Source organism: Ranitomeya variabilis, chromosome 5 (genome assembly GCF_051348905.1).
Source record: "Ranitomeya variabilis isolate aRanVar5 chromosome 5, aRanVar5.hap1, whole genome shotgun sequence".
NCBI classification, from domain to species: Eukaryota; Metazoa; Chordata; class Amphibia; order Anura; family Dendrobatidae; genus Ranitomeya; species Ranitomeya variabilis.
Window position 1 is genome coordinate 286,152,665 of NC_135236.1, and position 15,675 is coordinate 286,168,339.

Genomic DNA, 15,675 nt, shown 5'->3' on the forward strand with positions numbered 1-15,675 from the left:
TAAGGCAGAATGACCAAAAATGGCAGTTCTAGCATTTTTCTTTTTTTAAATGTTGTGGTGCTCACCCTACAGGTTAAATACTGATATAGTGTTATAGACATACTGTTAGGGAATTTAGATTGTGAGCCCCATCAGGGACAGGGATGATAATGTGTGCAAACTGTAAAGCGCTGCAGAATATGTTGGAACTATATAAATATAAAAGATTATTATTATTTATAGTACATCTAAAGAAAGTCCAGCCTGGGATAAAATTTTCCAAGCCTTCGTAAAAATATAATACATATATTGGCAGTTTCATACCATGTGTGCTAAAATCCAACAGGTTTCAAGATAAATACAGCTCTTGCGACCAGGAATTCAATTTAATTTTTTTTTAAAGATAGAACAAAGCTTTGAAAAAGTTTGCCCCAGAAGCGGGACTCTCTTGCCATGTGTAGTCATATAATGGCTCAAATTTCAAGCACTGGGTAATATACAACAAAGTCTTTCTGTAACTTCAAGCATGACAAGCACATACACTTCTCTGGAAGTATAGTACATGTAGTTATGGATTAAAAAATCCCAAAATGTGTGCCTTTTAAAACCATTTTATTGGGAAAACTGGACTTTTGGGATGGAGTTTACATTTTTTAACCCCTTTCCGACGTTGGGCGTACATTTACACTGATTTCAGTCTCCCTCCTTTTGATGTGGACTCCGGCGCTGAGCCCACGTCTTTCCCGCCACCTGTCAGCTGTTTTAAACAGCTGACATGTGGCCGGAACAGCCGCGAGTAGAATCGCGATCCACCAGCGGCTATTAACCCCTTAAATGCCGCTGTCAACCGCCGACAGGGCATTTAACAAACGCTTCCGGCCATCAGGCTGGAAATCCGCCAACCGGTGACCCCATCACGTGATCACGAGTCACCGGTTCGCTGGCATGACAACCAGGGGTCTCTATGGTTGTCACAGCCAGCTTGCTGTGAGCGCCACCCAGTGGTCGGCACTCATAGCAAGTGAGAAATTCTACTACATAGAGATCTGATCATCGCCTCTATGTAGTAGAGCCAATTGGGTTGTGGCAGCTTCTAGCTTCCATGAAGGCTATTGAAGCATGCCAAAAGTTCAACAAAAAAAAATAAATTTAAAAATATTTAAAAAAAATAGAAACGTTCAAATCACCCCCCTTCACCCCATTCAAAATAAAACAAACAAACAAAAAAAAAATAAAAAAAATAATCAAACCTACACATATTTGGTATCGCCGCGTTCAGAATCGCCCGATCTATCAATACAAAAAAAGGATAAACCTGATTGCTAAACGGCGTAGCGAGAAAAAAAAAAAAGTCAAACTGCCAGAATTACCTTTTTTGGTCGCCACGACATTGAATTAATATGCAATAATGGGATATCAAAAGAACGTATCTGCACCAAAACGGTATCATTAAAAACATCAGCTCAGCACGCAAAAAATAAGCCCTCACCTGACCATGAAAAATGGAGACGCTATGGGTATCGGAAAATGGAGCAATTTTTTTTTGTTTAACAAAGCTTGGAATTTTTTTTATCACCACTTCGATAAAAAAAGAACCTAGACGTGTTTGGTGTCTATGAACTCGTAATTGCATGTAGGATAGCTGCGGAGACACCATCACGTGTTTCTCGACGCAAGCAGTGAATAGCCAGACCTTTTCCCGGGAGGGAACAACCACGGGAAGGGCAGCATCCAATACAGGAAAACCACCTATGCCAAGCATGGTATCCATCCACAGACAGCTGTTTCGGGGTGTTTGCCCCTCATCAGTGTGGAGTAGGAATCTGGCTATTAGGAGCAGTGCCTAGTAAAAGGCTGTGAAGGAACAGATGATTGGCCTCGGGGAGACCAAAACATCCAACACCGCGGAGACACCATCACGTGTTTCTCAACGCAGTGATCCAGAACACTGCCCCCATCCCTTATGGGAAATATGCATATAGGTCTGGCTATTCACTGCTTGCGTCGAGAAACACGTGATGGTGTCTCCGCAGCTATCCTACATGCATTTGCATATTTCCCATAAGGGATGGGGGCAGTGTTCTGGATCACTGCGTTGAGAAACACGTGATGGTGTCTCCGCGGTGTTGGATGTTTTGGTCTCCCCGAGGCCAATCATCTGTTCCTTCACAGCCTTTTACTAGGCACTGCTCCTAATAGCCAGATTCCTACTCCACACTGATGAGGGGGCAAACACCCCGAAACAGCTGTCTGTGGATGGATACCATGCTTGGCATAGGTGGTTTTCCTGTATTGGATGCTGCCCTTCCCGTGGTTGTTCCCTCCCGGGGAAAGGTCTGGCTATTCACTGCTTGCGTCGAGAAACACGTGATGGTGTGTTCGCAGCTATCCTACATGCATTTGCATATTTCCCATAAGGGATGGGGGCAGTGTTCTGGATCACTGCGTTGAGAAACACGTGATGGTGTCTCCGCGGTGTTGGATGTTTTGGTCTCCCCGAGGCCAATCATCTGTTCCTTCATATGAACTCGTAATGACATGGAGAATGGCAGGTCAGTTTCAGCATTTAGTGAACCTAGTAAAAAAGCCAAACAAAAAAACAAGGGTGGGATTACATTTTTTTGCAATTTCACCGCACTTCGAATTTTTATCCCGTTTTCTAGTACACAACATGGTGAAACAAATGGTGTTGTTCAAAAGTACAACTCGTCCCACAAAAACAAGCCCTCACATGGCCATATTGACTAAAAAATAAAAAGTTATAGCTCTGGGAAGAAGGGCAACAAAAAATAAAAATGCAAAACCAAAAATACCTCTGGTCGTTAAGGGGATAAATACTGATTTATTTTTTAGCAATGTATTATTACCTCTAAACGGTCAATATGGATAGCAGCATATGAGGCATTAAACTACTAGGATCAGCAAGAATGTCGATCCTAGCAGCTACAGCAGGAGCCCAGCTGTGCAACAGCCTGTAAATCCCTCCTGGTATATCCATAAGTCAATGATTGCCATTTATTTGCTAATTAACCATCAGCACTCCTTGATTGCGTCATGGAAATAGGATGGGTAGGGCAGGGTGGTGGGAGCAATGGGGTAAGAGGTAGTCATTTGCTTCTCACAACCATACGAATGCAGCTGTCACTATTGACCATGGCATCTAGAGTGTTAAACACCCTGGATAGGTGCTGACAGCAACCCTTAGGCCGGCGTCACACTGGCATATTGCATCCGATGCGAGAGCATCGGATGAGATATGCTAATGACACTCGCCTCCTGCAGCGATTGTCTCGGACCGAAGAAAACGGCCGACAAAAAGTCGGCTGCTGGGAGATGCCCCATATGTTAACATTGGTCCGAGTGCAATGCGATTGTTTATCGCATTGCACTCGGCCGTTTTAAATGCCATTGTGTCGCCGGCCTTAGTGCTGATGTAGGAGCTTGGCTATCACTTAAGTAGAGCTTCTGGCGCTGATCAAGCAGGCTCATGCACCTGTACCCACAAATCATGGGTACATCAAATGTTAAGAAGGTGTTAAAGTGTGTTTTCTTGGCATATAGTATTGATTGCCTATCCTCAAGCCAGGTAATCAATATAAGATTGGTGAAGGTCTGCCAGGGAGCACCTCTGCTGATCAGCTGTTTATAGCTCAGGCTGGATGCAAACACTAGAGGGAGCAACACTGGACATGGCCAGTCAATGTAGCAACCGCTAACAGGCACTGCAAACAAATTGAACTATACTATCCATAAGTGCCAGCAACACATTGCACAGGTGATAGGTCAACATATTATATATGGAGAATATCTTGTTTTACGTCTTGTTTATGGAAGATAAAGTTTTCCCTTGCAAATTTTTGAGCAACAGAAAAAATATGCAGAAATCTAAATTTCATGCTAATTGCCTGTATAGTTTCTAAATGTAACCCTCCTTGTTTCAACAGGTGTCACACAGCTGACTACACCATGTGGTTATGGCCTAAAACCCATCAGCTTTCCCAGCATGTTGGAGGTGGCAATAAACAAACTTTCTCTCTGACGTGCATAGAGTCATGGAGGGGGTGCAATGCCACGTGGCTGCAAAATAACAAAGGCCCCCATAAACATTCGATAAAACCTGCCTTTGTCAGCCAACCATCTAATATGTATGGGGGCCTCCCAACTCCCTCCTGACAGATTATGTAGGGGGTGTATAAAGATCAGGCGAATGGAATTCAATCAAGCAATTCTTTTGCTCTGCTGTGAGGGGAGATAGGACCTAATTCTAGCAGTGGCTCCTCAGCAGAGCATTCCTCTGTATGGGGAAGTTGGGAGATATAACGGTCAGCCAAGTTATTGATTCATTGACACCTATCTAATGTATATGGCAAGCATAAAAACTTGCCATTATACTCAGAGGGCATATAAACATCATGCCATGTGAGGTCTCTGCCCTTGTGACAATTGGTCACAAATTAATACCACACCGTAAAGCTACCTATAAATCTAAAAACAAGCTCAGCAGACCCCGCAATGTTTATAAGGGCAACGCAACTGTCTCCAAAGAGATATCAGAATAAACTAGACGGGAGCAAAATGGATTTTAGCATTCACAAGCCAATTATGGGTGGGGAAAAAAAAAAAATAAATAAATAGTGTGGTGTGAATTTGACCAGACTAATAACGGAAAGTTACAAAAACACTCGAAATGCAATACAAACCCACTAACAAGTAACAACATGCGATCCTCATATCACAGCTAAACGGTCTTCACAATGTGCAAACTACAACGGCAAACAGAAAAATAAAGTTAAGCTAAGGTGAATACTTGGGAAGTCATTTGGCACTGCCAGCTCTGCACAGATCCTGCATGGCTAGTCAGCCCCTATACACAGAACAGCTTCCTTTGTCACCGATCAGCTGTTTGCTTGGCCCTCCTCTCTCCCTGCTTCCGGGTAGTAACAGAGCAGCCAATAATATGACAGCAAGCTGACAAAACAAGCAGCTCAGCCGCCAGCTCTGCTCTAGTAATATGCAACAGTTTAACAAGGAAGTCACGGAAGGGGGTAGGCGCTACATATTTACAGCAGACACTGGCAAGGCCCTTTAAACCTTAGCTGTGACCTCTTCCCTACATAGGTGCTGAACTTGGAGAAACTGCTCGCCCTAACAAGATGCATCTTTTCTGCTCCATGAAATCAAACAAGGAAGCCCAAAAAAACAAACAAACAAACTTCGTAAACACAAGGAGAAACCTAAGCCAAGAATAATGTCATCAGTAATAGGCATAAAAATAGGGCCAGCTGCAGGGAGGGGGAATGAAACATCAGTGACTCACAACTTCTGGTGGTTGCTTGTCATTACCAAGCCCTAAACATTTCCACCTCAGTATTAAACCAGATCCTAAAAAGGTAACCATTCATTAACCCCCCTCTTACCAGGTTGGACACATTATATATATCTATCTATCTTATTTCCTAAAATATAACTCCTAGATCAGTACTACAGCTGAATTGAGGCCTGGGTGCTAAACGTAGGCTCGAGAGGACTGAAGGGTCACATTCCTCCTTCGCTTTAAACATCTTCGACAAAAACTCCCTTTCACAGCAAAAAAACCCACCACCTTAATTTCTCGGGAGCAAAACAAACCTATAGTGTCCTCTCCCACTTTATACACTGGGGCAAATGGACTTCCAGCAAAACAGAAGGGTGGAGAGGAATAACATTCATACAAAACAGCTTCTGAGCCAACCCCCCCTTTAGCACAGCCCCCTTAAAGCCATTGGTGCCAGACAGACCCCTAGGCAGCATACAAGGTCTGCAATCTTAGATACCAAAGTTAACTTTGCACACCCCAGGGAGGGAAGGAAGGAGGGGGTGTCAATTGTGCGAAATCTACTTATTGCAGGCCCAGATCCGCCTTAAACACAGAGATACAGCATAAGAGAATAGTGGACATGTAATCTCCATTACTAATGTTTAGAGAAGACCGGTGACCATTTCTTTACCAGAGATCCTGCATTGCAGACCTGAAAAGTCCAATAGGATTCAGTGTGTTCATTTAATGTAATGACACTTTCAGAAATCATTGTGTCTGAAGCTAGAAACGAACAAAGAGCGTGAACGCACCAATGTACCCTGTGGTTAGTGATCTAATTTAAGCTCTGGAGTGAGGAACCTGCACATTAGTAAGAAACCTGTCTTATTAATCTACAATAGAGACCCAGAGAAAGGATCAGCAACGGGGGTCTGATCCGGTTCTCAAGAGACAACAGCCTATTGTGTGCTGCCTTACAACAAAAAAACACCAGGACAGACAAGGCGACTGCATCCAGCCCCGATGACACATACCTGACACAACAGATTATTAATATAGGACGTGTCACACAAGGCAGGCGACGGCTCACACCAACAAGTAGCTTCTGACAGCTCTTAAAGGGACAAAGCAAAGTGCTGGAAGTACAAAGACCAGCTTATGGCAACGGGCACACTAAAGACCAGCTTAGGGCAACGGGCACACTAAAGACCAGCTTATGGCAACGGTCACACTAAAGACCAGCTTAGGGCAACGGGCACACTAAAGACAAGCTTAGGGCAATGGGCACACTAAAGACCAGCTTAGGGCAATGGGCACACTAAAGACCAGCTTAGGGCAATGGGCACACTAAAGACCAGCTTAGGGCAATGGGCACACTAAAGACCAGCTTAGGGCAATGGGCACACTAAAGACCAGCTTATGGCAATGGGCACACTAAAGACCAGCTTATGGCAATGGGCACACTAAAGACCAGCTTATGGCAATGGGCACACTAAAGACCAGCTTATGGCAATGGGCACACTAAAGACCAGCTTAGTGCAATGGGCACACTAAAGACCAGCTTATGGCAACGGTCACACTAAAGACCAGCTTATGGCAACGGGCACACTAAAGACCAAGCGATGGCAACGGGCACACTAAAGACCAGCTTATGGCAACGGGCACACTAAAGACCAGCTTAGTGCAACGGGCACACTAAAGACAAGCTTAGGGCAATGGGCACACTAAAGACCAGCTTAGTGCAATGGGCACAATAAAGCAGCTCAACACAAACCAGGCAAATCTCCAGATCGGTGCCCCCCACCAGTATAAATAATGGGCCTAGGAGCCATGGCAGCCCCGGCTCAGCAGCCAGCTCCTAGAGGACAGGGAGGCACAATACGTACACACAGGGAGGCACAATACGTACACACAGGGAGGCACAATACGTACACACAGTGAGGCAGCACACAGGACACGTACACTACAGGACTACACTCCTCCACTGCTGTCCAGCAGCCATGACAAGGTAAGATGGCAGCCACAATGAAGGCTCCCAGCCGCAGTCCTCACACCGCCCCCACATACCCCAGCACCCCGAGAAGGATACAGTTTGACCACATCCGTGTCCATCCGCCTCTTGCCCGGGCTGGGAGATGACATGGCTTCAGCTCCCCCCCGGGGTCTCCCACTCGGCTGGCCGCAGTGCTGAGGGCTGGAAAATAGGCTTGTCGTTGACACAGAAAGCAGGACTTATTTTTCTCTCCCCCGGACTCGGCTAACCGGAGCTTTCGTCTCAGTCGGTGTTTATATATGTGACGGAGGGGTCGGGCCTCACTGTCGCTTCCCCCTGGACCCCGCTGTCGGGTGCTGTCACCGCCGCCGACGTTTTCGCTCTCCGGGGGACTCCCCTTCAAACACGTAAATAATACAACCGACTACGAGAACCGCTGTCACGTGACCTCGACAAATAATGACGCGCCGGTCGCGGAGGAAGACTTAAAAACAGAGAAGGGAGAGGAGGAGTCAGACTAGATGGGCGGAGTGATCTATATTGCTTTCCAAGCCTCGCTCTGGTAAAAAAAAAAGGGACTACCTGTTCTCTTCAGTCAGTTTGACGTCGGTTATCGAAGATGGCGTTATAGGGAGCCGCTATGCCTTATGGGAGTTGTAGTCAGGCTGTATGTGGCTGCAGGATAACCGGGATTGTTTGTTTCTCAAGTGAGCAGGGTGGGAGCTCGCACAGTCAGCACTCCTCCCCAATGGTGCACGCAATGAATTTCCGTCTAGGCTATCAGTTTTTAGTTTAACAGTGGTGAACTGCATGAGGCTGGTTACATAGGAGGCTATGAATTTCCATGAAAAAATGTGTAGAGCAGTGAAGGCCATAGAATTGGTGCAGGCACCCAGGGACCCACGAGGTAAGGGGGCCCATTTCCCCCCAAATCAGGTAGAAGAGTGCATCATAATGAGCTATTGGACTGCAAAGGGCCAGTGTACAGGGGCCCACTCCTGACTGTGCCCATCGGTAGTCATTCATACTAGTATGGCTCTGCAGATGGCATGGAAAAATCGCTGCATCTGTCACCAGGTTTTTGCCATCTAATCAGAGCAGCATAATGTAGAAACATACCCTATTCCAGCAATGTGTCACTGGGCTGCTTGCTGTAGTTTTGATAAAATCACTGATTTATCAGCAGGACATTATCATTAGAGGACTAGTAAACCTGCTGCCAGGTAGTCCAGCATATTCATAAGCTCTGTATAACCCCACCCCCGCCACGGAGTGCCAGCTTTCTGCCCATGTTCTATCAGTGGAGTGGGAGGGTTATACAGGGCTCAGCATTTAGAACTGGTAGATCTGCAGCAGATAAAACAGTGATTTATTCAAAATGACATTAAGCAACCCAGTATGTGATATACTACGGAATCAGAGTCTCTGCCCCTACATTTTGATGCTCTTTTATGGGGTAGCAAAGACCTGGTGACAAACTCCTTTTAATTCCGAAGGTGGAACTGCAGAGGTTTTCTTGGACTAAGCGCCTTCAGGAAAAAGCTGTCAGTCTTTTTTCTTGAAGTTGCTTCGCTGGCGGCTCTGCTGTCAGTTATCGTTTTTTTCCTTGAACTTTCAAGGAGTTGGGGGCTTCCAACCGAAGACACCTAAACAATAAGCATGCTTTTAACTGCGTCATGGTTTGTGATTTGGCTAAAAGAAGTAACAATGAACTAAACTTTTTCAGCAATGTCATTTTTACAGTGCTGTGCACCATGTTAATTTATAGTAGTGATATTATAAAAATACCCTGAATAAAGTCCTGTATTTGAAATAATTACCCAGACTCCTTTAATGAATTTACATTTACAAAAAACATATACTCACCTCAATGCACATTTCACTGAAGCCAACGTCTCCTGTAAAAGAATTAAAATAATAACTGTAGACATTCCTCACCTGTCTGAAGTGAAGAGATAATCCATAATGTCTCACGACGATCCTGATGACTTTGAGAGCAGTCACTGAATTTGAATCGTTACTGGACCGTATGGATAATGGCGGATAGGTGAGGGATATGGTGGTTTATTATTTTTTCTCTTTCCAGGTGACATGGGCATCGAGGATTAGGCGTTAAGGTGAGTATATTTTTTATGGGAGACAAGGGCTTCAGGCATTAGGTGTAGGTGAGTATACTGTGTTTTATTTTTATTTCAACATTTATTTATTTTAACGTATTTATTTTCTTTACTTGAGCACAGGCGCCGGGTGAGAGCTACACCAATCAGCTGCCGCCTGCTCTGTTATCAGCGACTGCAGGCGTAGCTGATCTGAGTAGTAGTCTCATCAGCCGATGACTGTGACCGGCAGTAAGCTTTTTACCGCAGGTCAGTCACAGCTGCGGGGTCATGCTGACATCTGACAGCGTGACCCTGCAGGGCTCTCTGACAGGCATTAACGATCTTACTGCCGATCAGAGCCGCCGGTCTTTCTCATTCCGTCACACAGATGACACCGTGGGAAATACCAAAAGAAGAATATCAAAAGCAAAAACTTAGCAAATCCGCAAACATTTTTATACCTGTGTTTTTGCTTCAGATTTCACTGACTCAGTTGAAGTCAGTGGGTGACAAGCTCAAAGCGAGTGCAGAAGGCTTGGCTGCCGTTGAGGTGTGCACTGGCGTGTGCAACCGGTTTGGCTGCCATTGAGGTGAGTACTGGTGGGTAATTGCATTAAGGAGAGCGGGGGGCACCACTAAATGTACGACTATTGGGGCTCACCATGGACTGAGAAACTGGCTAGTAATCAAAAAGAACAAAAGATCATGTCCATATATGTGGGAGCACCACAAATAAATATCAAGAAAGATATATCTGCATATGTACCAAAAATTTAGTTTTTATTAAATAACATAGAAAACACATTTCATACAGAAACCAAAACTAAAAACATTAAAAGTGCAAAACACAGCACAACGTTGCAAAACAGTCATTTCCTAATATGGGGAAAATGACAAAACCACAACCCCTACCCTTGCCAAAAAGGGAAACTAGATGCATATAAGGTACAATTGCCTATAATAGAATAATGTAACTAAAAACACCTAGTGGATGTTATATCAAAATAGACAATAAATATATACCCCTATACAATTGATGGTAAGAATACTACATGCAATCATATATACATGCAAACATATACCAAAAGTGCCTGAATATCATAGTACCACATGGCCTAGGGAGATGCACAAAAAAAGGAAAAAATTCATATGAGCATGTAATGAATAAATTCTATATGGCCTCTAGTATATATTGTGGAACCCACCAGGAATATACTGTAACAAAAAACCTGAATGAGCATATACCTACGCCCTGTGGAGCCCAAGGGAGCAATGAAAGTGCCAGGCAAATGCAGGCTGATGGGAAAAATGAATCAGGCACATGAACGGGGGGAAGGGGATGTGGGGTGCAAACCCACGCGTATCGCCGCTGCTAAGGCGGCTTCCTCAGGGAAAATTGGCATACTGTGTGAAATGCTGAGCAAAACTATATGCAGTTTCGTGATTTGACAAACAACATTCACCTGTTTGGAGCAGCAACGGAGGAGCACGAGGAGTAGACTGGCCGCGGCCATGTTGTTAAGCACCGATCTCAGCAACTAGCTAATAAAGTTGCATTGATAGCCGAAACTGCGCATGCGCACATGCGCGGTGGTCACAAACACACTACAGAGGGACCGCTGCAGAGCGGACAAACAGGACCGAAATTACCTCCAAATACGCCTGCGCACCACAATCGCAGACCAGCGCAGAGCTGTTGTTAGACGTCGATAACAGCATATTATAAATAAAATTAACTTGATAGTCGGAGCTGCGCGCGCGGTGGGCACAGGGATATTGGAGAAGAATTACTGCAGATCGGTCAAATAGAGATCGTATCAAAACGCGCCTGCGCACCACAATCACACAGCACAATGCAGTCAATCCATCGGCCAGTCAAAACCAATATGTTTACTGCACGTATCACCCAAAATGCAAAACTTGACAAGCCCAGCAGAGTGATATAATATATAAATAAAAAATGAGAAATATATATATAAGATATGTAGAATACAATGTAAAGTTGTCCCTATATACATGTTTGAGAACGGGACTGCAAAATGTGCACACAATACTATGTATACTTATGACCTTGAAAAATGAAACATACCAGGGAATACATATCGATGTGTGCATGCAAAAGAATGATACAAAGACCTGATAAATGATGAATAATATGTACTCTTATTGGCAAAAAATGTACAGAAGATACATAATCTATACATACAGGCGCCACAGCATTGCTAGAGTGTTAAAGCAAGAAATATAAACATGTATCTCTATGTACTCGCCACATAATATTGCATTGCAGTTCCCATATATATAAATGTGCAGAGGAAACAAAAACACACATGAAAAATGAAAAAAACATGAAAAACCAGTTAATAAAACGAACGGTGTGTGCAGACCAAATATACTCTGTCAAGAAACCGTAGATGATGACTCAGTAGCAGAGAGCCCAAACAGGGGTCAAGATCGGGATACTATGTAGATGAGAGGCATAGAATAGGAAGAATTATGTGCCCAGGAAGGGTGGGCATCGAGCTATGTAGCAAAAAAACCAAACCATATCATATCCTAACCAAAATGAAGACAAAAAATTGTACGAACTTAAATAAAAAGCTAATGCATCCAAAAAGAATCCAAAAAGAATCCGCCATTTGGTACTATGATGTAATTGTGTGCAGAAAGCTTAGTAAAAAACATATTGATATGTTATGTGAACCACATATATACATATATTCCCATCCAGAAGACTGCCCGATAGCAGGATCACAGAATCACAGTTCACCCTGGACAAACCAGGAACGGCAGATCAGGCTTTCTGCACACAATTACATCATAGTACCAAATGGCGGATTCTTTTTGGATTCTTTCTATTCTATGCCTCTCATCTACATAGTATCCCGATCTTGACCCCTGTTTGGGCTCTCTGCTACTGAGTCATCATCTACGGTTTCTTGACAGAGTATATTTGGTCTGCACACACCGTTCGTTTTATTAACTGGTTTTTCATGTTTTTTTCATTTTTCATGTGTGTTTTTGTTTCCTCTGCACATTTATATATATGGGAACTGCAATGCAATATTATGTGGCGAGTACATAGAGATACATGTTTATATTTCTTGCTTTAACACTCTAGCAATGCTGTGGCGCCTGTATGTATAGATTATGTATCTTCTGTACATTTTTTGCCAATAAGAGTACATATTATTCATCATTTATCAGGTCTTTGTATCATTCTTTTGCATGCACACATCGATATGTATTCCCTGGTATGTTTCATTTTTCAAGGTCATAAGTATACATAGTATTGTGTGCACATTTTGCAGTCCCGTTCTCAAACATGTATATAGGGACAACTTTACATTGTATTCTACATATCTTATATATATATTTCTCATTTTTTATTTATATATTATATCACTCTGCTGGGCTTGTCAAGTTTTGCATTTTGGGTGATACGTGCAGTAAACATATTGGTTTTGACTGGCCGATGGATTGACTGCATTGTGCTGTGTGATTGTGGTGCGCAGGCGCGTTTTGATACGATCTCTATTTGACCGATCTGCAGTAATTCTTCTCCAATATCCCTGTGCCCACCGCGCGCGCAGCTCCGACTATCAAGTTAATTTTATTTATAATATGCTGTTATCGACGTCTAACAACAGCTCTGCGCTGGTCTGCGATTGTGGTGCGCAGGCGTATTTGGAGGTAATTTCGGTCCTGTTTGTCCGCTCTGCAGCGGTCCCTCTGTAGTGTGTTTGTGACCACCGCGCATGTGCGCATGCGCAGTTTCGGCTATCAATGCAACTTTATTAGCTAGTTGCTGAGATCGGTGCTTAACAACATGGCCGCGGCCAGTCTACTCCTCGTGCTCCTCCGTTGCTGCTCCAAACAGGTGAATGTTGTTTGTCAAATCACGAAACTGCATATAGTTTTGCTCAGCATTTCACACAGTATGCCAATTTTCCCTGAGGAAGCCGCCTTAGCAGCGGCGATACGCGTGGGTTTGCACCCCACATCCCCTTCCCCCCGTTCATGTGCCTGATTCATTTTTCCCATCAGCCTGCATTTGCCTGGCACTTTCATTGCTCCCTTGGGCTCCACAGGGCGTAGGTATATGCTCATTCAGGTTTTTTGTTACAGTATATTCCTGGTGGGTTCCACAATATATACTAGAGGCCATATAGAATTTATTCATTACATGCTCATATGAATTTTTTCCTTTTTTTGTGCATCTCCCTAGGCCATGTGGTACTATGATATTCAGGCACTTTTGGTATATGTTTGCATGTATATATGATTGCATGTAGTATTCTTACCATCAATTGTATAGGGGTATATATTTATTGTCTATTTTGATATAACATCCACTAGGTGTTTTTAGTTACATTATTCTATTATAGGCAATTGTACCTTATATGCATCTAGTTTCCCTTTTTGGCAAGGGTAGGGGTTGTGGTTTTGTCATTTTCCCCATATTAGGAAATGACTGTTTTGCAACGTTGTGCTGTGTTTTGCACTTTTAATGTTTTTAGTTTTGGTTTCTGTATGAAATGTGTTTTCTATGTTATTTAATAAAAACTAAATTTTTGGTACATATGCAGATATATCTTTCTTGATATTTATTTGTGGTGCTCCCACATATATGGACATGATCTTTTGTTCTTTTTGAGTACTGGTGGGTGCAACCGGTTTGGCTGCCGTTGAGGTGAGCACTGACGGGTGCAGCAGGCTCAGTTGCCGTTGAGGTGAGCATTGGCGATTGCAACCGATTCGGCTGCCATTGAGGTGAGCACTGGCGGGTGCAACCGGTTCAGCTGCCATTGAGGTGAGCACTGGTGGGTGCAGCTGGTTCAGCTGCCATTGAGGTGAGCACTGGTGGGTGCAGCAGGCTCAGCTGCCATTGAAGTGAGCACTGGCGGGTGCAACTGGTTCAGCTGCCGTTAAAGTGAGCACTGGTGTGAGCAGCAGACTAAATGCAAACATGGGGACTTGAGGGCTAACAAGAACCAAGCTTACTATGGAGATATGGGAGCAGAAACAAGCTTACTGCCTACATAGCTACTGCAACAGAAGCAAACTGCATAGACACAAGAATGGAACCAAGATTGCTACTGAGATAAGGGAACTGAAAGGATCTTACTACACACCTGTGAGAGCAGAACCAAGCTTTCTACAGAGATAAGGGAGCAGAACCAAGCTTTCTACAAAGATAAGGGAGCAGAACCGAGCTTACTACAGAGATAAGGGAGCAGAACAGAGCGTACTACAGAGAAATGGGAGCAGAACAGAGCTTACTACAGAAATAAGGGAGCAGAACCAGCATACTACAGAGATATGGGAGCCAAACAGAGCTTACTAGAGAGATATGGGAGCAGGACTGAGCTTACTGCAGAGATAAGGGAGCAGAACTGAGCTTACTACAGAAATATGGAAGCAGAACCAAGCTTACTACAGAGATATGGGAGCAGAACCAAGCTTACTGCCTACAGAGATATGGGAGCAGAAGCAAACTGACTACATAGACATGAGAACGGAACCAAGATTGCTATTGAGATAAGGGAACTGAAAGAAGCTTACTATAGAGCTGTGGGAGCAGAACCGAGCTTACTACAGAGATGAGGGAGCAGAACCGAGCTTTCTATAGAGATAAGGAAGCAGAACAGAGCTTACTACAGAGAAATGGGAGCAGAACAGAGCTTACTACAGAAATAAGGGAGCAGAACTGAGCTTACTACAGAGATATAGGAGTCAAACTGAGCTTACTTCAGAGATATGGTAGCATGTTATGGACCTGGTGGTTAGGTGCACCTGGAATGACCTGATGGTTAAACTAAAAGACAGGACAAGCTCTGGGAAGTGGGAACTCTGCTGACCGCAATCCTAATCCTATAACACACACACTAGAAATAGCTGTGGAGCGTACCTAACTCTCCCTAGACGCCTCTTCACAGCCTAAGAGCTAACTACCCCTAAAGATAGGAAAATAAGCCTTTCCTTGCCTCAGAGAAATTCCCCAAAGGTAAAGGCAGCCCCCCACATATATTAACTGTGAGTTAAGAGGAAAGTCACAAACACAGGGATGAAACAGGTTTCAGCAAAGGAGGCCAGACTTACTAAATAGACTGAGGATAGGAAAGGGATCTATGCGGTCAGCACAAAAATCTACAAAAAGCCACGCAGTGTGCAAAAAGACCCCCGCACCGACTCACGGTGCAGAGGTGCCACTCTGCAACCCAGAGCTTCCAGCTAGCAAGGCAATATCATGTTTAGCAAGCTGGACTAGAACTTAGCAAGTACTAAGAAATATATTCAGTACACAA

The 15,675-nt window shown here is 44.0% G+C and overlaps 1 protein-coding gene across 1 annotated transcript in view; it reads right to left on the reverse strand.

Moving 5' to 3' along the window:
* The window catches only part of UBE2H (ubiquitin conjugating enzyme E2 H), a 74,307-nt gene extending 66,488 nt beyond the window's left edge, over positions 1 to 7,819 (reverse strand). The window contains exon 1 of the mRNA XM_077264422.1: positions 7,365 to 7,819. Within this exon, the coding sequence (XP_077120537.1) occupies positions 7,365 to 7,417 (53 nt within the window). The 5' untranslated portion in view covers positions 7,418 to 7,819. The remainder of the gene's footprint in view (positions 1 to 7,364) is intronic.
* Positions 7,820 to 15,675: the final 7,856 nt, after the last annotated feature.